This window comes from Symphalangus syndactylus, chromosome 7 (genome assembly GCF_028878055.3).
Source record: "Symphalangus syndactylus isolate Jambi chromosome 7, NHGRI_mSymSyn1-v2.1_pri, whole genome shotgun sequence".
In the NCBI taxonomy this organism is placed as follows: Eukaryota; Metazoa; Chordata; class Mammalia; order Primates; family Hylobatidae; genus Symphalangus; species Symphalangus syndactylus.
In genome coordinates, this window is record NC_072429.2 from 138,626,461 (window position 1) to 138,646,839 (window position 20,379).

General features: G+C 56.9%; 2 protein-coding genes across 5 annotated transcripts in view; one reads left to right on the forward strand and one right to left on the reverse strand.

The window, feature by feature from the left end:
- Positions 1 to 11,207, reverse strand: part of KCNK9 (potassium two pore domain channel subfamily K member 9) — a 104,019-nt gene extending 92,812 nt beyond the window's left edge. For both annotated transcript variants that reach the window (XR_008659122.1, XM_055287350.2), the window contains exon 1: positions 10,925 to 11,207. Coding sequence is in view for 1 of the 2 variants with exons in the window: in XM_055287350.2 (XP_055143325.1) it covers positions 10,925 to 11,207 (283 nt within the window). In the remaining variant the exon portion in view is untranslated. The remainder of the gene's footprint in view (positions 1 to 10,924) is intronic.
- Positions 11,077 to 15,294, forward strand: LOC129486854 (basic salivary proline-rich protein 1-like). Of its 3 annotated transcripts, none has more exons than XR_010121959.1 (2): positions 11,077 to 11,153; positions 14,359 to 15,294. XR_010121959.1 is itself a non-coding variant. In XM_055287352.2 (2 exons), exons 1-2 carry the CDS (start codon positions 11,206 to 11,208, stop codon positions 14,407 to 14,409), a joined length of 744 nt encoding a protein of 247 aa, XP_055143327.1. In that variant the 3' UTR covers positions 14,410 to 15,294. The 3 variants fall into 3 exon arrangements, 2 of the variants coding, with proteins under 2 accessions (XP_055143327.1, XP_055143328.1); XM_055287352.2 differs by lacking the exon at positions 11,077 to 11,153 and adding an exon at positions 11,206 to 11,898; XM_055287353.2 differs by lacking the exon at positions 11,077 to 11,153 and adding an exon at positions 11,206 to 11,770.
- The last annotated feature ends 5,085 nt before the right edge of the window (positions 15,295 to 20,379 follow it).

A 20,379-nucleotide genomic window follows, 5' to 3' on the forward strand; every position in this document is an offset into this window, starting at 1 on the left:
TCCATTCATTCAGTGGATATATAGCCATTAAAATCATTTCCCTTCAGTCTGTGGAAACTCAAGGTAATGTGTGATGTAAATTTAAAGAGAAAAGGGGCTCTGAAATGCTATGCGTATTGCCACAGACCCCGTGGGCACCTCCCAATACCTGACTCCACCCACTCCTCACCAGCTGTACCCCAGCTTGCTTTGAGAAGCAGCATGCCCCATTTTCCAGGTTCCCTTGCAGCTAGAGTTGGTCATAAGACATAGTCCTGGCTGATGAGCTATAAGTAGAAGCTGTTGGGTGGGTCGTCCCGGAAGGTTCTTTAGAAAGAAGCAGGCTCAGCTGGCATGCCTTTGACTTGTGTTCTTCCTCTTCTTCCTGCTGGGAGGGATGCTGGAGAGGATGCTGGAGGTGGAACAGCCACCATGGAACCATGAGACACCAGCCAGAGGACAAAAGCCAAGCTAAGATGACTGAGCAGAAAGCTGGAAAGAACCTGCTCTCTCAAGGCATTGTGGAGCCACCTGTCAGCCTGTCTGCCTGCCCCACGCTTCGCAACCAAGAAAGAGAAAACGGCTGTTTGCTCAAGTCCTTGTTACCTGGCTTTTCTGCTAGACACTCCTGAACACAATCCCTAAATAATCCACTCTGATGAAATGACAAAGTCAGCAAGCACATTTGGGCAATGACAAGAAGGTGAACATGGAATGCTGAAGCCATTCTTGGATGTGATCATGGGGTCTCAGCAGAGTCGTGGGGAATTTCTTCCCTTTCACGAAACACTCTGCTGTTGCTTGCCAACTTTCCCTTTCCCATAGTATGAGAGCTATTTGGGGAATCAGCACACACTGGCTTCCCCCTCACTAGTGTTTGGATACCTATGGCCTGAACATTGTCCCAAACAGACACCAGACCAATTTCCCCAAATGCCAGAGCTCCTCAGCACTTGCACGCTGTCAAAGAAGTTATCTCTGGGAAACTGCACAGGGACAGCCTCTCGTCATGACCAGACTCACTGGGGAACATTCTCCCACACCCCGTGGCATCCCTGGGCTGGGCCCTTCCCTGCGGCCCAGATAAGCTCAGCCTAGGTCCACCCGGCATCAGCAGCAATCAGCTCCCACCCACGTCCAACTGAATGCCCATGCCCTGGCACCCATGAGTGGCCTGGCACTGCCTGTTTCCAGACCACACGGGACCATGCACCCAAGCTGCCCTGACACAAAGTGCTGCCTAGAGCTTCTGCTTCAAATGTGGAAACCAAGTGCCCACCCCACAGTTCTCAATACCAGCTCACCCTGCCCACCTGAGAGGCTCACCTCAGGCCCACCTGAGAGATTCACCCCAACCTCACCTGAGTTTTCACCCCAGTCCCACCTGACAAGCTCATCCCAGATGTATGCCCGCCTTCCACACCTCTGACAAACACCACATGTGCGCTGTATGCCTGTCAGCCGCAGGTAAAGGCCTCTCACCTTCCTGAGTGGGCTGCACCTCACATGTCTGACAGGGCCAGTGACAGCCAAAGTCCATTTCACAAGTAGGCATCTCTTCCTGCCAGAGGCCCTGAAGACTCACAGAGGCCTGGCGCCGGCAGGTGGCCTTGGGGACCAAGATCACACATCTAAGCCTCGGGAGTGAGAGGCTCCCCACTCAGCAGGATGGATCCCTAACCTGTCGTCTTCCATTAAAAGCAACAGCTTGAGCTCAAAAGGCTGCAGCCTGTCCTGCACCTACCTAGTGGTCCCAAGGCACAACCAAGCAGAAAGATGTCACCCCAAACTGCTCAGCTCTCAGCTGTCCCTGCTCCCGGGGAGCCAGGAGTACCAGCCAGTGTCCAGCCAGCCTTCCCTGAGCACCTGCTATGGGCCCGGCCAGGTGCAGGGGAGCCTGAAACCAGCAGCCCCTAGGGAATACTGATGTCTACTCAGAAGACTGAAGCACAGTGGGCTGGGAAGCAAAGAAACAAGTCCTTTGCTCAAGAAATAAAGGACAATTGGGGAAAAGAGGAAGGCAGAGCCGGACTCAGGGCAGAAGGTGTGGGAACAGGGCCTGGGCGGGGCTGGAGGATGAAAAGGGCTGCAAGCTGGGGACCTGGGTCTGACTCTGTAGGGGATGGGGAGCCGCTGGGGTCTGGGGCAGGGGGAAGATGGCAGCCATGGGCTTTTAAAAGTCACTGCAGTGGTGAAGTGGAAGGTGGTGTCCCAGGAAGCCATAGTATCCCAAGAGAACTGAGTTGGGGAAATCTTACTCCTTGAATGAGTCAGGGCTTGTATTCCAGTCCATACCAATCCAACACAGAGACACCTTGAATGCAGCCTGTGGCCCCCAAAGCCCCTGGCTTGACACCATCTCAGCCCCCATCCACTGGATGGTAGGAGCTTTTCCATCTCTGAGGAGCATTTCTCAGTCAGGGGGGCCTCAGGTGCCCCCTTGCTAAGACTGGGGCCATGAGATAAGGATCAGGGGTTGGGCAGCAGCAGAAAGAGGATGGTGGGGAAGTGGCAAGGGGAAGCTGAAAGTGAATTTGCCAAGAGTAGATAGACCACAACCAGACCCAGATGACTGTCCCCTAATGAGCATGCCCAAATGACCACCATCATAACAAAGCTGCCACTCACCAGCTGCCTCCTGGGTGGAGGAGGCGAGGAAATCTTTCACACACATTTCCTCCCATCCTTACAAGGACACAAATTCTGAGCTCTAAGTCCCCGTTTCATAGATGATGGAGCCCAGGCTTAAGGGGTGTGCCTGGGATTGGGCCTCCGGGATGGGGCATGAGCCAGATGTGAGCCACCCTGCAGGGCACTGGCATCCAAGGCCTGCCTGCTTCCCAGCTGTGTGCCTTCATAAGAGAGGCCACAGAGGAGCCCCTGAAATCCTGCCCAGGCGACAGGTGGCATCATGGCCTATTCATTGGATGGCTGGCCAGGGGTAGGGTAGGGACCTGCCCCCCACTCTCCAGATGCCTGTTCCAGCATCCCTCTTGTCACAACATTCCACCCATCACCTGCCACCCCAAACTTCAGCCCACTCTCCTCTACTCTGGCCCCCTCCCTCCACCCCATTGCCACCTACTGGTCCCTCCCAGGGCTCAAGTTGTGATAAGGATGAGGATGGCTCAGGGCAGGTCCACCCCACTCACCTAGCACCACCTTCGAGCAGCCGCTCCCCGGCCAGCCTCTTCCATCACTCAGGGCTGGTTGACCCCAATACCCCAGGCAAGGGCATGGTTGGGCTGAGGCCAGCAAACTGTGAGCTGGAGGGACTTTCAGGCCCAGCAGCTGATATCTGCCCACAGTGTCCCGACAAGCCAGACCAACACACTCCCAGATGCGCCTGAATTTTCACATCTTCCCTGCCATGAATTTTTCCATCAACCACCCCTTCCTTTCTTGGTTTGTGCTCAAGTATCAATGCCAGGGTTTGTATTCTGGACCATACCAATGCAAGACAGGGACACTTTTGCTTAGGAGCACAAAATGGAAGTACATGTGCTCAAAACAAGTTAATGCACGAAGGGGCTACCCAGAAAAGCTAGTGTACCAACTGAGGACATCAACAGAAGTATATAGTGTAGACAAGGGGAGGTGATGGTCAGCTCTCCCTGAATGCTCAGACTGGACTGGGAAAGCACATACAGGCTAAAATTGCTCAGAGGAGAGGAACTGGCTACAAAGGGCTTTATTGGAAGAAACTCAGGAGCCCAGGGCTATCCCCAAATCCCTACAGGCTGTTACAGAACAGGAGGGAGGCCAAGCTCCACTCAGCCCTCCCTTTGGAGGATCATAAGCTACACTGCGAGTGCCCTGACCTAAAAAGGGACAGCTCTCTACAGGTGGAGGTCCCCAGGTGGGGACGGGCAGGAAAAGAGACCCTCGAGACAAAAATCCCTTGAGGAAAGGGACCTCAGGCTGCAGCCTCCTTCAGGCTGGCCATCGCAGGGTGCTCCACCTGGAGGTGGGAAGGACCCTCCTCCAATTCTCAGGCCCCAGAATTCCTCTGCCCGTGGGACTCTCTCAAGAATGCCCACTGCCTTTCCTTTACCAGCCCAGCCTACCTGGGCTGGTTGCCTCCTAGTTCCTGGGGCTCTGCTGAGAACAAGCATTGCATCTCTTTCTCCACGTTTCCCTCATCCTCTGGGAGGGTGGTGTACACACAGCCCAGAGCTGCTTGCCGCAGTCTGAGTCAGAGGGGCCAACCCTCTGGGGCCAGCTCCCTGGGCCACTGTAGCATGCCGTCCCCACTCCAGGCTCAACTTTGCATCTGTGAGCGGAAATCCCTCTCATCTTCCAGGTCTAAGCCCCCCACGTTCCAGTTTCTAAATGTACATCTGCTGGTTCCTCCTCAGGTGACCACTATAGAGACAAGCAGCCCCTTGAAGAGAAGCCACCCCAACCCACATGCACACACCACTCCTCACCAGATCAGAACCCCACAAGAGATAATCTCAACATTCATCTAAACACATCCACTACCACTTCATTATGTGTTACACAATGAGCTCTTTACCACTGCAGGCATTCAAGAGATGACTAGTGTAGGGGGTTCTGGGGTGCTGGTAATGTTTTGTCTCTTGTTCAGAGTGCTGGTTACACGGACATGATTTCTTTATGAGAATTCACTGAGCAATACATTTATGAAATGTACACTTTTCTATAAGAACGCTATACTTAAATAAAAATGCTTAAAAATCAGAAGTGATTGGGATTGGCTCACCATTTGCAGGAAGGAGATGGGGCTAGAACATCTTGGAGATCCTTCATGGAGGCCATCAAGGCATTAATACTGAGGCTCTAATCAGGGTACTGTGCCTGCTCACCACTGTGTGCCTCCCACCAGCACAGGGCTCCCACCCAGCACATGGAAAGACAGAGGCAGAAATCCATCCAATAAGCAAGTGAGTTGAGGACCCACTGAGTACACAGAGGAGGGAGGGAAGGAGGGAGGGAAGAAGGGAGGGAGTACACGGAAGGATGGATGTGTGGATAAATGGATGGATGGATGAGTGGGTGGATGGATAGATGGATGGATGAGTGGGTAAATGGATATAAATGGGTAAGTGGGTTGGTGGGGAGATGGGTGGATGGATAGATGGATGAGTGGGTGGGTGGGTACGTAGATGGGTAGATGGATGGATGGGTGGATGAATAGATGGATGAGTGAGTGGGTGGATGGATAGATGGTGGATGCATGGATGGGTGGTTGGATGGATGAGTAGGTGAATGGATAGATGGATGAAGGAGTGGGTGGGTGGACGAGTAGATGGATGGATGGGTGGGTGGGTAGGTGGCTGAATGGGTGGATGGGTGGATGGATGGATGGTGGATAGGTAGATGGGTGGAGGGATGCACGGTGAATGAATGGATTGATGGATGGGAGGACGGGTGGGTGAACAGATGGATGGTGGATGGGTGGGTAGGTAGATGGATAAATAGTAGATGAATGGTGAATGAATGTATGGGTAGATGGGTGGGTGGACAGATGGATGGTGGATGGGTGGATGAGTGGGTAGATGGGTGTATGGATGGGTGAGTGGGTAGGTGGGTAGATGGGTGAATGGTGGATGGATGGATGGGTAGATGAGTGGTGGATGGGTAGATGGATGGATGGATGGTGGGTGGATGAATGGTGAATGGGTGAGTGGATGGGTGGATGGATGGATGGATAAGTGGGTGGATAGGAGGATGGATGGGGATAGATAGATGGATGGATGTGTAGATAGGTGGACTGATGGACGGCGGATGCATGGTGGATAGCTGGGTGGGTGGGTGGATGGATGTGTGAATAAGCAGGTGCACGGAGGACTAAGTGAGTACATTGTGAACGGAGAGATGGAGGTGTGAATAACCGCTGCATGGAGGAAGAGGTGTATACTGAGGCCTGTTTCACCTACTGCTCTGACCTCATTAGACTCCACTGATGAAAGTGACCCAGGAAAGAGTAGGTGAAGGCAATGGGTATCTCCAACTCCTGGGTCTCACCTGATTCCCACCCCTCCTCACAACACCATGCTGGGTGTCTCCGCATACCGAGGTGTCTCTTTGATGTGCCCCAGAATCAGAAGAAACCCCACTTCTGCCCCATTTCTTTGCTGTGTCCATGACATCTACAAAGAGGCAGTGCTTCCTAGAGGGCCCAGGACAAAGCGAGCCAGGTCTGAGAAGGGTGTGGGGAAAAGGAGCTGCCCACAGGCATCTCCTGGCTCCCCAGCATGGCCAGCTACCCTACTGGACATTACCAAGGAGGCCCCACTCCTCTGGGCCCACCCCATGGCACACTGGCAGGCTCTTCATCTGGGTCTGCTGGGCAGTTTTACCGAAGGGTGGAGGTAAAGGGAGAAGGAAAAACGCCATGGACTAGTCCACGAGCCCAGCCCTGGCCCCAGGGAAAACACCACAGTTGAAGCCTTCAGTAAGGAGATTCCAACTGTATCACAGAGTTCAAGGCCCTCTGCCTTGGTGTGTGTGGCCTCATCTGCCTCAGTTTCCTCATCTGTAAAGTGGGGGAGGTGAGTGCATGCGTGTGGAGGCTCCGTGCTCCCCTGGCACCAGCCTGTGGCATCTGCTTGGTGCTGTATTCTGCAGCCCTTCCAAGAGGCCCACTCTGGCCCAAGAATTGTTCTGACCCTGCAGGTGCACGGGAAAACACACACAGGTAGGGCCTGGAGCAGAAAACAGTATTTATTAACGAAAAAGGCAGGGACTGAGGCAGGCAGTGAGAGGAAAGGCTGGGAAGACTTCTTGGAGGACAAGCACCTGTAAGACAGGTTAAAAGAGTCAACCGAGGAGGATGCCCCCTGCATGTGCTAAGCAGGGTGGCAGGGAAGGGGTTCAGGCAGCCACTGGGCTTAGCTGCCCCTGGACTGCACCCTGGACTGCAACCAACTGTTTGGGTTTTCCAGCTCCCTCCTCCTCACTCAAGGCCAGGCCTTATCTTGTCATCTAGACTGTCCCCAGAGCCCCAGAGCCTCAGAGCCTTGGAGCAGCACAGACCAGGCAGGGCCAGGTGCTCGTCCAGAGTGTGAACCATGTACCAAAAACTGCACCAAGAGTGCCAAGAAAAAAATGGAAAATGCTGTTTCACAAAAAGTCTGTTTAAGGTGCCGTTTATGAATGAAAACAGGAAGCTATCCCAAGGCACTGTTTTCCAGCAGGTACAGGCCTGGGAGCAAGGCACCTCCAGGAGCCCCAAAGCTGTTTCTCAGAATGTACCCTGCCCCTAGCCGGTCAGCTCAATCCCCACAGCAACCACTGCTAGCTTCAGCTGGGCCCCCAAGGTTCTGGGGAAATACTGCCCCCGATGCATGATGTACGGCTCCCGCTCCTGCAAAGTGTAGCAGGAAAAGGAAAAACCCACCTCTCCTTCCCTACCCAAGCCCGATTTTAAATTGTCCTCTACATTCTGCAGATGAGATCTGATTTCTAAGCGTGGTTTCTTCCTTTTTAATGATCCTGAAGGTGATAACAACTCAGGTCACAGATGTTAGATTGGAGAAAGAAGCGTCATGGAGACTCTAACTCTGTTAGATCGTGGGGAGAGGCTAAAGCGGCTACTGTAGGAAGGTCACACGTGTGTTCCAGGGGTCCCTTACACACCATTTGGCCCCAAGCAGGCCAAATCCAAATAAAACTCCTCCACCCCTGTCCAGACCCTGGCCCAGCACTCCTGACTTCCACCACTTCCACCAACAGGTGGTGGGGCAGGGGTGGGGGGCAGCTCAGACTGAACCCCTAATCAAAAGGAAACTACAGGGTACATACGAGGGTCTCCCATGCAAATGTCCAGCACTTCACAAGTTTAGAACTAAACATAATCTCCGCAGAAATAGCTACAAGTGGCACAGACATCAAAGGAAGCAAATGGGGCGGAATGGAAACAGAGCCTGATAAATGATGTAACTGAATTTGCCCTTTGCGGGGCCCAGCTGGACTCCCGTTCTTCCCTGGTTATGACAATGGTCACAATGCCCCGGGACCCCCAGAGAGCTGGGACGAGACTCAGGGTAAAATCCCTCCAAAGCCTTTCAGGAAGGCTCGGCCACAGATTCAACACAAAGTGGTAATTACATACGTTTTACAAATCCATTTCACAGAGCAAGCTAATAGCTGCATCTGAGAAGAAGCCTTCATTCGTGGCCGCCCAGCACCAGCGGCTCCTGTCCCAGCCTTGGACACTTGGGCAAAAAGTTAAAGCACGCTGAAGAAATAGCTCAAGGTTAGATTAAAAATCAAAACGCCCATGAAGATTAACCTGACTCAATAATATCACTGCCCAATAGGAGACAAATCCTTGGAGGGCAAGGCTTGGGGCCGGGTTTTGTTCAAGGCCTAGGAACATCTTAATTTGCATTTATATTAAAAAAAGAAAAACAAACAAACAGAATTAACTGGAAAGGTGCTTTGTTTCCTGTAAATTTGAACTCTTCTGCTAAACAGCTTCTTAGGGCAGAGAGCGGAGGCTCTATCAGGCTTGGTCCAAAAGCGTGGATTCCGTTCCTACTAAGTGCCGGCCACACTGTGCCTGGCAGCTGTAGCCCATGGGATCTCACCTGGACCTTAAAAGTCAGCCTGTCAGGTAGTTACTGTGAGATATCTCTTCTGCAGGTGGGGAAACTGAGGCCAGGAGTTGGGAAATGACCTCTCTATGGTCTTTACACTATGGCCAAATTCAGATTCCAAGCCAAGTCTGTGGGTTCCAAGTCGAACGTCTTTCCACAACGGGACAGCTGTGTTAGTGTTAGAGCTGTCTTTTATTCACATACACACACACACATACACACACACACACACACACACATTTGTTCCCCAACCTTTCTTTCCAGAAAATCAGTGGAAAGCCCAAAGAAGGAAGCGAGAAAAATCAGCGAATTCCTCAGATGGCCTCTGGTCCCTTATTCATACAAGTCCCACAGCCCCTGAGGCGAAGCCGACACCCTCCATTTAGCTACACTTCCCTTGACCGCCTCTCTTTGGAGTTCTAACCGTTACAGGCATACACCCAGAGCTACCAATCAGAATCAATCATGGAAACACACCTCAGTAAGAACTTCATCAATCTCAACGATGTATTCCTTAAGGAAAACTGGCACATTTCAGGATTTGCTTTTAACACCAATCCTCCCCTCGATGTTGCAGCTCAACTCTCGGGATCAGCCAAGCATTTTATGTGCCTGTTTTACTACTGGAAGCCAGCATGCTAGCCAATTTCACCTGTCTTCCATCTTCAACCCTAAAGGCATGTTTAAGGGCCTTGGGGCTTTCTCCTCTCCCCAGGGGTGGCCAGTTTCAGAGGCATATTTCTTACTCTCCAGCAAACAGGCCCCTGTCTCCCAGAATCACTGCCCTGTGCATCTGCGTGCCACTGCCACAGTTTAAAGCCAGAGATAATGGCAATGACTGGCCCTCTCAGAAGCTGGAAACACAGTGTGGGAAGGGAAGGAGTCATCTGTGTTTGGGGTGCTGGGCAAAGGGCGTGGGGCAAGCAAGAGCCAAGCTGATTATGTAGATAACAGAAGGACAATTTCCTTCACAAACAGAAAAACCTGCACCAATGAATTAAACATTTAAAACAAGATGACTCTCTAAAAAGTATTTTCAACCAAGAAGGAAAGACAGGCCGTCCTGTGCCGGCGCTTCCTGTTGCATATGGCACTGAGAAATTCTGTTTTTTCAGTATGCAGAGATTTCCAGACAAAGAAAAATATCAAGAGGGAAATTAGAGGAGGAGGTCCAGAGAAGCGAGACAGGAGGAGCTGGGAAGAAGGGAGGGGGGAAGGAGAAGGTCCCTGCCCAGGGCACAGGGGTGTGAAGCCCTGAGGGGTGCAGGAAACAGACCACCCCCACTAACACACTGGCCTTGGCAGGTCCAAGGAGATGGCCCTAGAGAGGCAGCCTGCCTCACTGGGGCAAGCAAACCACAGAGACACCACCCTGCCTCCTGCCATGCAGGGTATCCACCGAGTCCACCCGGATGAAGGGACCTACCCCAGCTCCCACAGGTCTCCAAGTATAATGTCTGGGAGTCCTCCCAGCCCCCAGCCTTAGAGGAGACACTGCCCTCGGGACCGACCAGAGACCCCTGCTCTGTGAACAGCGCCCTCGGCAGTGGGGCTGGCAGGCATCCCTGCAGTTTACCAGCTGGACCCCCTCTCGTGACTGGGGCTCAAGTTCCCTGGTTTCTGGGCAATGGCTAGACTGGCCTTTCCCACTGTCACAGCCTAGGAAGTGGGCAGGTTCTGCCCTGCCCCCACTCTCCACCTCTACTGAGAGCAATTGAGGGGCTGCCACCCCCACTGCAAGCACCAGAGAGCAAACTCTCTCCTCCCAGGGGCCTGGGAAGTCCAAGCTCCAGAACTGGAACTCAGGGGAAAAAAGGAGCCGGGCGGGGGGGAAGAGAGATGAAATCTGAGCTCAGAGAAGCCTGGAGGGGGGCCCAGGGGCTACGGAGGGTCAGTGTCTCTCATGCCCCAGGCGCACTCCCCTGCCACCTGAGTCCCTCTAGGAGCCATGGGTGCCAGGCCAGCCCTCTCCAACTCCCAGAGAGGTAGTAAGTGTAAGGCTCAGAGCCCCGCGCAGCCCAGCCCGCGCCGGGGCGGTGGGTGGGTGGGTGTCTGCTATGGGATTATTCTTAGCGCTCCACTCTCTTCGCAAAAGTGGCGCCTCCGCCCTCCCGGCTCAGGCACACTCGCTCGGGGCTCGCACGCCCGGCCCAGACACCAGCGCGGTGGAGAGCTCCGGGTGGGGTCCCCGAAGGGTGAGGCTCAGAGGCGCCGCGGAGGTGGGTGCTCCCTAGAGAGGAGGGGGCGCTGCGGGAAAGCCCCCAAGGGAGGCTGCGTTTAACCCTCAACGCCCTGCACCCAGCCCGGCGCCGCGCGCTCAGCCGCCTCCCCGGACTCCTCCCGAGGCGCGGGAGCCCGGCGGCGCGCCCAGCCCTTACCTATGGTGGTGATGACCGTGATGGCAAAGTAGAAGGAGCCGGCGAATTTCCACTGGACGCCGGCGCGGTGCGGTTCCGACTGCAGGATCACCAGCTCCAGCTGCCGGTAGTCCTCGCTGCTGATGTTGTACTTCCCCTTGATCCGGATCTCCTCGGCTTTGAGTTTCTCCTCCTCGCGCATCTCGTGGTCCGACTCGAGGGCGTCGAACACGGCGGCGCCCACCAGCAGGTAGGTGAAGGTGCAGACGATAAGGGACAGAGTCCGCACGTTCTGCCTCTTCATGGCCGCCAGCAAGGAGCCGGCGCGGGGGGCATGTCCCGCAGGCTCACAGCAGCGCGCGTCCCACTGCAGCGCCCGGCGGCCGCCGCCGCCTCCTCCTCCGCCGCCGCCGCCGCCGCCTCCAAGTTGTAAGCGGCGGCGGCAGCAGCAGCAGCAGCAGCGGGGAGGCGGGGGGCGGGGAGGCTGGGGGGGGCCCCCTCCGCTGGGGCCGCCACAGCCACCGCCACCGCGAGGCGGCTGGCGGGGCAGGGGCGGCGCTGGCCCGGGCTCAGCCGAAAAGGCGGACAGGCACAGGAGGCTGCTCGAGCGCCGGGGCCAGGCGTCCGGGAACCCCGACACCCTGCGCCAGACCCGGCCGAAGCAGCCCGCCCCACTGCGCAGGGCCATGCAGGGCGGCCCCGCTGGGTACCGCGCGGGCCTCGCTGCCCTCCGCACCCCGCCCCCCGCTCCCGCGGGAAAAGCAGGGACTGGAACCGGAGCCAGAAAGCGGCCGGAGGGCGGCCGCGGGGCCCGGTACCCCTGTGGGTCCAGCTCGCGGGTGGCGGCGCCCAGCAAGGAGCCTGCAGGTCCGCGCGCCCCGCCGGACCTGCTTCCCCTTTTACCTCTCCTCGCCCCCTCTCGGTGGTGGGGAGGAAAAGTTTGCGAAGTGGCGGTGTCTCTGGAGTCCCCTGCAAGCGGAGAGGGGGCCGAGCAGGTGCAGCGGGAGGGGCAGCCCGCTCCCCAAAGGTCCGCGCGCCCAGCGCCCACCCGGGCGCGCGGGTGCGCAGCGGGGTCCCCGCCGGGCGTCGGCCGGTGCGCGAAGTTTGCTCGGCTCAACCCCCAAGGCGCGGGAGCGGGGCGCGGCCCCAGGACGGCAGGGACCGCGATGGAGCGGCTTCGGGGGCGGCCGGGGGACGGCGCGGTGGCGGTCGGCCAGCCCGCTCCTCCGGGGGCGGCGGGCGCGGCGGTGGCGGCGGGAGGGGTCCCGCGGGCCTCGCGGAGTAGCGGGGCGGACGCGGGCGCATGAGCCGCGCGGGGGTCGGGGCCCTCCGGCGTCCGGGCGTCCCGGGAGGCGGCCGCCGCGCTGGTCTGCCCCGGGCGCTACGTGCGTGCGCGCCGTTGGGAGCCCGAATGTGTGTGTGCGCGTGTGTATGTGCGTGCGTGTGTGTGTGTGTGTGTGTGTGTGTGTGTGTGTGTTTGTGCGCCTGGCAGCCCCGCTCCGGCGGGAGGGCCTCGGGGAGCGGGGGCCGGGCTACGCCGAGGCCGGGCCTCCCTCCCTCCCTCCCTCCCGCAGCCTCCAGGGCGCGCCACCTCCCGCCTGGTCCCCAGCCAGCTGGCGAGGCTGCTGTGGCAACTCCCGCTGCAGACCCAGCGCGGCGCAGGGCGCACGCGGAGGGAGCCCGGGAGGGGCGGCCTGAACCGCCAGGGAGGGGGCGGGGGCGGAGCCGCCAGCGGGTTTTGGCGGGGGATGGGAGGATAAACGAGGCTTCTTGGGTCCTTCTAGCCCCGCTCCCCAAGAGCGCAAGCAGCCCTGGCGGGTGGAGAGTTTGAGGGACTCAGGGTTGGGGGAGGAAAACGGGATTCAGCCCGAGATGGCAGGCTGACAGCTTCAGGCAGATTGGGCAGAGAGTGGAGAGCAGAAGGGGAGGAGGCCATGGGCACACAGGAGCGCGGCGGCAGCGGTTCACGAAGTGTTCCCCACCCCCCACCCCCCACCTAGCCACCCGGCGCGGAAGCGTGTCATTGGCCAGGGACATGGCCTCGTGGAGTGGTGGGGCCCCGAGGGCTGCCTCGGCCCCCTCGCCTCCCAGCCGCACAGCCCGCTTGGGCCAGCACCTGCAGACCTGAGTCGTTTCCCTGGATATTGCTAAGGACAGAGTGGGCCGCCACTTTTGGAGTCAGGACAGCGAGGAAAGACATCACAATCCCCCGACCCAGTAACCTCTCTGTTGCTTTACTGAAGAAAAAAAAAATATATATATATAATCACTCTTTGGTTCCCCACAGCTGGGCGCAAGGTGCGCCGTGGGTGCAGCCCTGAGCCACGCGGTAGCCCCCTCGGGACCACCTGGGGTAGGAACACGAGGCTCGGGCTGGGGCGCACCTATTCGCTGCTTTCAGATGAGCCCTCTCCAGGCTTTATCTCCTTCCCATTTCGGCCTCCTTTGCCTCCTCCCCCTCCCCGCCCTCTCCCTTTAGGCTATCGAGGGGCTTTTTCTTGACCATTGGCTTCCTGAATCCCGCCTGGAGCCCTGGAGGTCCAAAAGAACAGACCCAAGCCTCAGAGACCCCTGGGCTCCTCTTCCTCTCCTGACCCCAGCCAAGGAAGGGATGAAGATGGGAAAGAGTCGCCTGGCGGCAGGCTAGCAGCTGGCCAAGGGGTGGCTGGGGAATCAGACCTAACCCTCGGGCAGCTCGCGGGCTCCAGGAGACCAGTCCCTTCTGTGGGTCGCCCCCTGGAGCGGTGCTCGGGCTTCCTGGCCTCAGGGACCCTGGGCCCAGCGGGTCTGGGACCCCAGTGCTTCACCGAGGCCTCCCAGCTGGGACGCTCTGCACCCACTTTCAGGGCTTGCGGGTGCCACAGGGAAGGGGAGCCCGCGCTGTGGGCTACGTCTGAGCCGTCAGGTGCTCGCTGGGTCTGCGGGGCCCCTGGGGCGAGGGAGCGGGGAGCCCCACCCCGAGCAGACACTCTCCCCAGATTCATTTTGGAAACCAAGGCCCCCGCGCTCGGCAAGTGAGCCTGGCTGCCGGGTGAGTCACCGCGAGCGGGCGACAAGGATTCCCAGCAGCTGGTAATTAATTGCGCCGTGGCTCAGCCCACGACGGAACCCCAGTCAGGCCTCCCGCCGCCCTGGCAGCGGCGCCACCCCTGAGTCACAGCCGTCGGGCCTCCGCACGGTCCGGAAGCCGCCTGCCCGCCTCGGCGCCACCAGGGGGCACTGGACTCCGACCCACGGGGCGGCCGCGCAGCCAGCCTCGCTGCGGGGAAGTCCAGGCTGTCCCCGCGGCAGCGCGGGCGGGGGAGGGGCGCGCCGGCAGACGCCGCGCTCTGCAGAGCCACTTCTATTTGGTTTACGGAACTCCATTTGCATACAGCCTTTCAGGAAAGCGCAACCACTGTGTGCGTACTGGAAGGACCTCTGAGATGAATTACTCCAAACCCCTTGTTTTACAGATAGGAAAACTTCCAGCAAGACAGGATCACGTGCCCAGGATCCCACAGTGATTCCGATGTGGAGCCAGCCCTGGAAGCCTCTCCGTGGCTTCTGTCTAGCCCTCCTTCGAGGACCCCCGCTGCTTTCTGGCCCCAAGCTTAGAGTGCCTTGAGTGGCCACCTACCAGCCCCCAGGCCCTGGTTCTTCCTCTCTTCCACCCGTGGGAATAGACCCGTGGACTCAGGACCTCCCAGGCAGTGTCTGAGCCGTGGAAGCAGAGGGTTCCTCATCCGCCCGTCCACACCCCACATGTGCCACTTTCCAAGGCGCTGGACCTGCGGGTGGAATGGGAGCTCCTGGGAGCAAAGCCTGGGCTCAATCAAGCATCCTCCCTACATCCCCAGCATCCATCCCGGATGGTGTGTGCCACACAACAGCCCAGAGAGTCCGGCTGGGGGCAGTGCCTCTGGGTGCCTGCCTCCCTCACAGCCCCCGTGGGTCTGGGTGTCCCAACTCTAGCCCCACCTGGAGAAGCATGTGGAACTGAGGTGTGGCCAATCAGAGTCCAGAATTCCACAGGGCCACGGTGATTGGCTGGATTTGGACGTGTGAAGGCCCACCTCAACCAATCACAGCCCTCCTCTGGGTAGGGCTGTCAGCAGATAGGTGACCTGAGGAGGGAGGCAGGTCCTTCCTGACTCTTTGAGAACCCCAACGCAGGCACGTAGCGCACACGCGAGCCACCCAACTGGGGTGAGCAAGTGCATTCTCTTGTGGGCTTAAGCCACAGTCAGTTGGTCCCAAGCCTGTCCGGTGCTGCTGGTGCCCGTGCGCTGTGTTCACAGCCTGTCTGTGCCCTCCAGCAGCCCCAACATGGGCCTCCCTTGGACCTCAGTTTCTGTAAAAACAGATGTACCTTATTAGCTAATAAAGAACATCATGGTTTTATAACTCCATCTGCTTGCTGCCTACTTGTTTGCTTCGTTCTTTACACACAGCGGGTGTGCCTGCAGCCCCTGTTCTTACCCAGAGAGGCCCAGCAGTTTATCCTGGACCCACAGTGAGTAAGGGAGGACCAAGTTCCCAGGCCAGTACTTCTTCCACATCACCGCAGCGTGTCTGGGCCAGGGTGGACTGTCTGCTGCTCCACAACATCCTGATTCCTTGGGTATGTTCAACGCTTTGTCACATTAATGCCCACATCTTTGAAAATAGGCAGGAGTGCACGCTCATCATACCCATTTTACAGATGGGGAAGGCTAGAGAGGGGAGTGGGGCCATGGATGGGCTCACTGATCCTGGCGTACAGCCTGCCCTTCCCTCCACCTCTGCCCAGGGCAGACATCTCTCATTGATCTCAGCACTGTCTTTGGATGGGATCTATTATAGCCAGAGAATCTTGAACGCAGGGGTACACATAAGGCCATTCGTGGACTTAACACTGACCTATTTCCTTTCAAGGAAGGTGAGGCACCAAGGAGTCCAGTGGCCCCAAATCACAGAGAGAGTCTGTGATGAGTCTCCCCTTCCTCAGTGGCCTACCTGCCAGAAGTAGATAGATATTCCTCACTCTGCTCTTAGCTGATTTCTCAATGTCAGTGACATTTGCGCAGTTGATGGCACAGTTGATAACTAGATCTCCAGCAGTGTCAGATTCCGGAGAAAAGCACTCCCAAGGCAGGCAGCCATGCTCATCCAGGGGTTCCCAGCCTCCTCTTCAGGATGTGAACAAGTGTGTTCTGTGGTTACACAGTTTGAGAAACATTGGGTTAAACGGGGGCAAGTGCAAGACTTCTCAGAGCCTTTGTTCTGCTAGCAGACTTGGTGACCCCTAGATGGGAGTGCTGTGAGCAGTGTTTCCCAAACTCATTAAGCTGCAGCATCAGGTCCTGAGGACTGTGCTTTGGGGAATTGCTGGCCAGCCCAGATACCTTTACTGGGAGGCAGGAGGTCTTGGTTCTGCTTCTGGCTCTGCATAGACAAGCCCTGCACCAGTTCTGGTCCTTCAGCCACCTCACTGGCCCTGCTGCCTGCAACTGAACCTCCCCTTCTCTTCTCCACCTGCCACCAGGGCCACCTTCTTAGCAGGCTGACTCTTGCACATCCATGGTGAAAACTGTCTGGGAGCCTGTGGGTCAAGTCTAAGCTCAGCCTGGCATTCCCATCCTGATAGCTGGCCTCCATGACCTCTCTCACCCAACCCCTCCCCTTCATCTTTTAGGATTCAGCTCTGGCGGTGTCTCCTCCAGAAGTTTCCCTGCCCCTGCGGGCTGGACTAGACCCCTGTGTCCCTGCATATACTTCTGGCAGAATACTTCTACCACAATGACTCATGTGGGGGACTGCCACTCTCCCCCAACAGACTGTCAGCTCCTTGAAGGCAGGGGCCACATCTGACCCAACCTGGCCACAAAGGGCCTGCCACACAGTAGGTGCACAATGGATGTTTGATGAGAATGAAAGAACAAGGTTTGGTTCAATCACCAGTCATCACTCCTTGTGAGAGGTCTCACAGGAAGGCAGAAGAAGTAGATGCAGAAGAGCCAGGGAACACAAGGCTGTGCATATGGCAGAGATGGCCCAAGCCATGACCGAGAGAGTGCCCCCAAGGTTTAGGCCTTGGCTCTAATGTCTGTGGGTGTCCAATGTAGTGAGGAGGGAGGAAAAGGAAAAAGACAGACAGAGGTGGAAGAGAAATAATAAAGCAGAGAAAGAGGCTCAAATGGTGGAAAGAGAGGGGAATGAGGCTATAGAGAGGAGTGGGGCCATGGGTGGGCTCACTGATCCTGGCATACAGCCTGCCCTTCCCTCCACCTCTGTCCAGAGCAGACATTGCTAATCGATCCCAGCACTGTCTCCGACTGGGGTCTATTACAGCCTGAGAATCTTGAACACAGAGGTACACAGAAGGCCATTCCTGGACTCCGCACTGACCTGTTTCCTTTCAAGGCCCCAGCTGAGAAGGCAAAGACGATTTTAAACCCAGTGTGAGAGAAGAGAGGAGCCAGGAGGGAGTGGCAGTGATGGTGTATGTGGCATGGAGAAAGGAGGCCCCTGTGTGCTGATCCAAGTGAGTGCACATGTCTCAATCACCTGCTGGATGTGGAGTCTGAGCTGGCGCGTTCCCTGCTCTAGCTTGAGTCCTCAGGATAACTCTGTGAGACTGTCACTATCCTTCCCACTGGCCAGTGACAAAGCCAAGGCTATCTGGGCTTATGACAGTCGCTGTGGGAGGAGTCCTTTGAAAGGCACTGCCTCTGCAGGGCCAGGAGTTGGGGAAAGTGGTGTCCTTCTTCAACAGGCACAGGCCACAGGGGCTTGGGCCACTGTGGCAGCCAGAAGATTGAGATGGAAGACGGAGAGGTGACCCAGGCCCTGGTACACAGTAGATGCTCAGAACTTGTTTCATTGGCTCCCTGATAAATCCAAAAATGGCAAGAGGAGTCCCCAGGACTCAGTTAGTGATGAGGTGAGTGCCAGGAGGAAGGGAGGCAGGAACCTGGCTCAGAATTTCTGAGAGACAAGGGGCAGAGCCAGCGGTGGAAGAGGGGAACCGAGGCCAGGCTGGCTGAGCTCAGGTGACCTTTGAGTTATTAGACCTCCAGCTGCCCAGGAAGTGGGTGGGTGACTTGGGGACATGAGCCCAAACTGGATGGGGTCTCTCCCTTAGATGCCAAGCCCTCGTGGTCTTCCTAGGCATTTTCAAGCTCGAAGCTTCTTGGTGTGCCATAGGGTGTCCTTGTGGCCACGTGGGCAAAGGCGCTGGCATGGCTGACGCCCACACTGCGCAGGAACAGGATGGGAGGTGGAATCGGGCCCAGAGTGGGGCGGATCTGCCCCAGAGCTAGGGGGCATTTAAGAGCAGGAATTTCATTTTAATAGATGATGAGCAGATCATTCTTAGACTCAAGATCACATAGCAAAGGAGGGAAAAGCCAGGCCAAGCCCCCTTCTTCAAGGCCCTCTCTGCTTAAGCCAAGGACGCCCCCCTGCCACCAAGCTGCACACATGCACTTGCCCTTGCTTTATTAGAGGAAATCTGATTAGTGAATATCAGGCTTCTTAATGCGGCCTGAACCATTGCCCATCTCCACGCCTGATCCATAAATAGCTGCATTGCATTCCCCACGGAGCACAAGTGGCTGCCAGGATCAATCGGACCATCTGCAGAGGCTCCTCTGGCCAACACATCCCAAGAGGGGCTGCAGCAGGTATGAAACCTACGTCCGCCGTGAGGATCTTATTAACCGAGGTGAGGCAGGGTTGATACTCCAGGGATACCCTGCTGTTCCAAAGCAAGAGGGGTGGGGGGGTGTGGGAGGACAGTGTGTGGCTCTGCCCACAGGCTCTCACTGCGATCCAGGGCTGGGCTGAGGAGCTGGGCCTCTAGGGCAGCGGGGAACACATCTCTGTCCCCAGCTCCCTCTCTGGGTGCCCTGGGCACAAAGCAGAGGCTGCCAGGCATTTGTTGCTCTGATTAATAAAATGGATGTGGAGACAGCATAGTGACTGGTGGCCAGGAAATGACATTGGTCACCTTTCCGTCGGTCACCTACCCCCACCCAATGCCCAGAATAATCAGACATGCGTAGTAAGGGGACGTTTGTTGGACCTAGCTCTCCTGTCTTCTTAAAAATAAAGATAAAAATAAAAATGTGCTCTTAAAAACAAAGATCACAGCTTGTTGAGAACTCACTATCTGTAAGACCAGGAAAGCCACCCAGTCAGGTCTCCTTGTCTTGCACGTGGAGATGAGATGGGATTCACCTGCAGGGCTGCTGAGGTTGAGCCGGAACACCTGTAAAGTGTCAGCACAGGTGAAGAGCCAAAGCGAAGCCTGGACCATGGGTCTGAGGACTCTCCCTCCATTGCACGAGCCTGTCCCTGAAGCACACACTCAGCATCCCCAGCTTCTCCATCACCGGAATCCCTGGCTTTCCCCAGACGATCTCTGAAGCCCCCTTGGTCTGCGGGATGAGCGTGGCTTCCCAGTCAGGCCCAGTTCCAAACTCGATGTGGTCGCTTGTGCCCTGTGTGACCTTGGGCAAGTGAGGGACCCTTTCTGTGCCTCTTTCCTTGCAGGTGAAACAAGGAGAAAGAGCCGGTCCCCTCCGGGGTGAAGTCATGATACGAGGCCGCACAGCTCTGGCAGAGGCCTGGGTGACCAGTGTGCACTCAGCCAATGTTGATTCTCTTCCGAGTGTAGAGGGCATGCTGCCCTCCTCTCTCCACCTAACTGCCCGCCAGCCAGGGAGCGGTGCCAGCCGCCACACGCTGACGGTGGAGACGCTACTACACAGCCAGCTCCCTCCCTGCGGGAGCTAACTTTAGCCCAGTCACATGGAGCATTAGTTGTGCCTGTGCCGAGAGTTTACAGATCCCTGTGGAAGGTGTTTAAATATTTTTCCTTTTCGGAAGCCTGGTTCTCGCCTCTGCCATTTTCACCTTTGTGTGGCAGAAGGTATTTTTGCAAACGCAGCCGAGGTGGCAGCAACTTCGCAGTGTGATGTGGCGTCCCTGCACACGCCGCTGCTATTTCGGGGACGCACAGGTGTATCATTTGTATCATTACAGGCGCTGTCAACTCCCAGAGAAAGGGAAGAGAGGACTGGGTGCTTCCAGAGGCCCCCAAAGGCCCCCTCAGGCACTGGCGCTGCCCCAGGAGGCCTTCCTGGACCCCAAGCTGTTCTGAGCATGGCCTTAAGAGCTCTCCACCTCAAAAGCATCTGCCCTCAGCACTTGTCACTGTCCCCTGGAGCTTCCTAAGGACAGGGCCTGTGTCCAATCCATCTGTGTCCCGGCATCCAGCACAGCGCCCAGCACAGGGCCGTATAACATTTACCAAACTGAATTACCTCCTGGTGACCTCTGGAAGTACACTGGCTTCAGAGAGGCTTCTCTGCCTCTGAGCTGCTCTCTGCTCCCTTCACTTGCTGGCAATATGAGGTTGATGGGAGATGGCAGGTTTGGGAAATAGAGGCCCATGGGATCGTGTGGGGGCTGCAGGAGCCCTGATCAGCTCAGGCTGGGGGGTCCCAGCA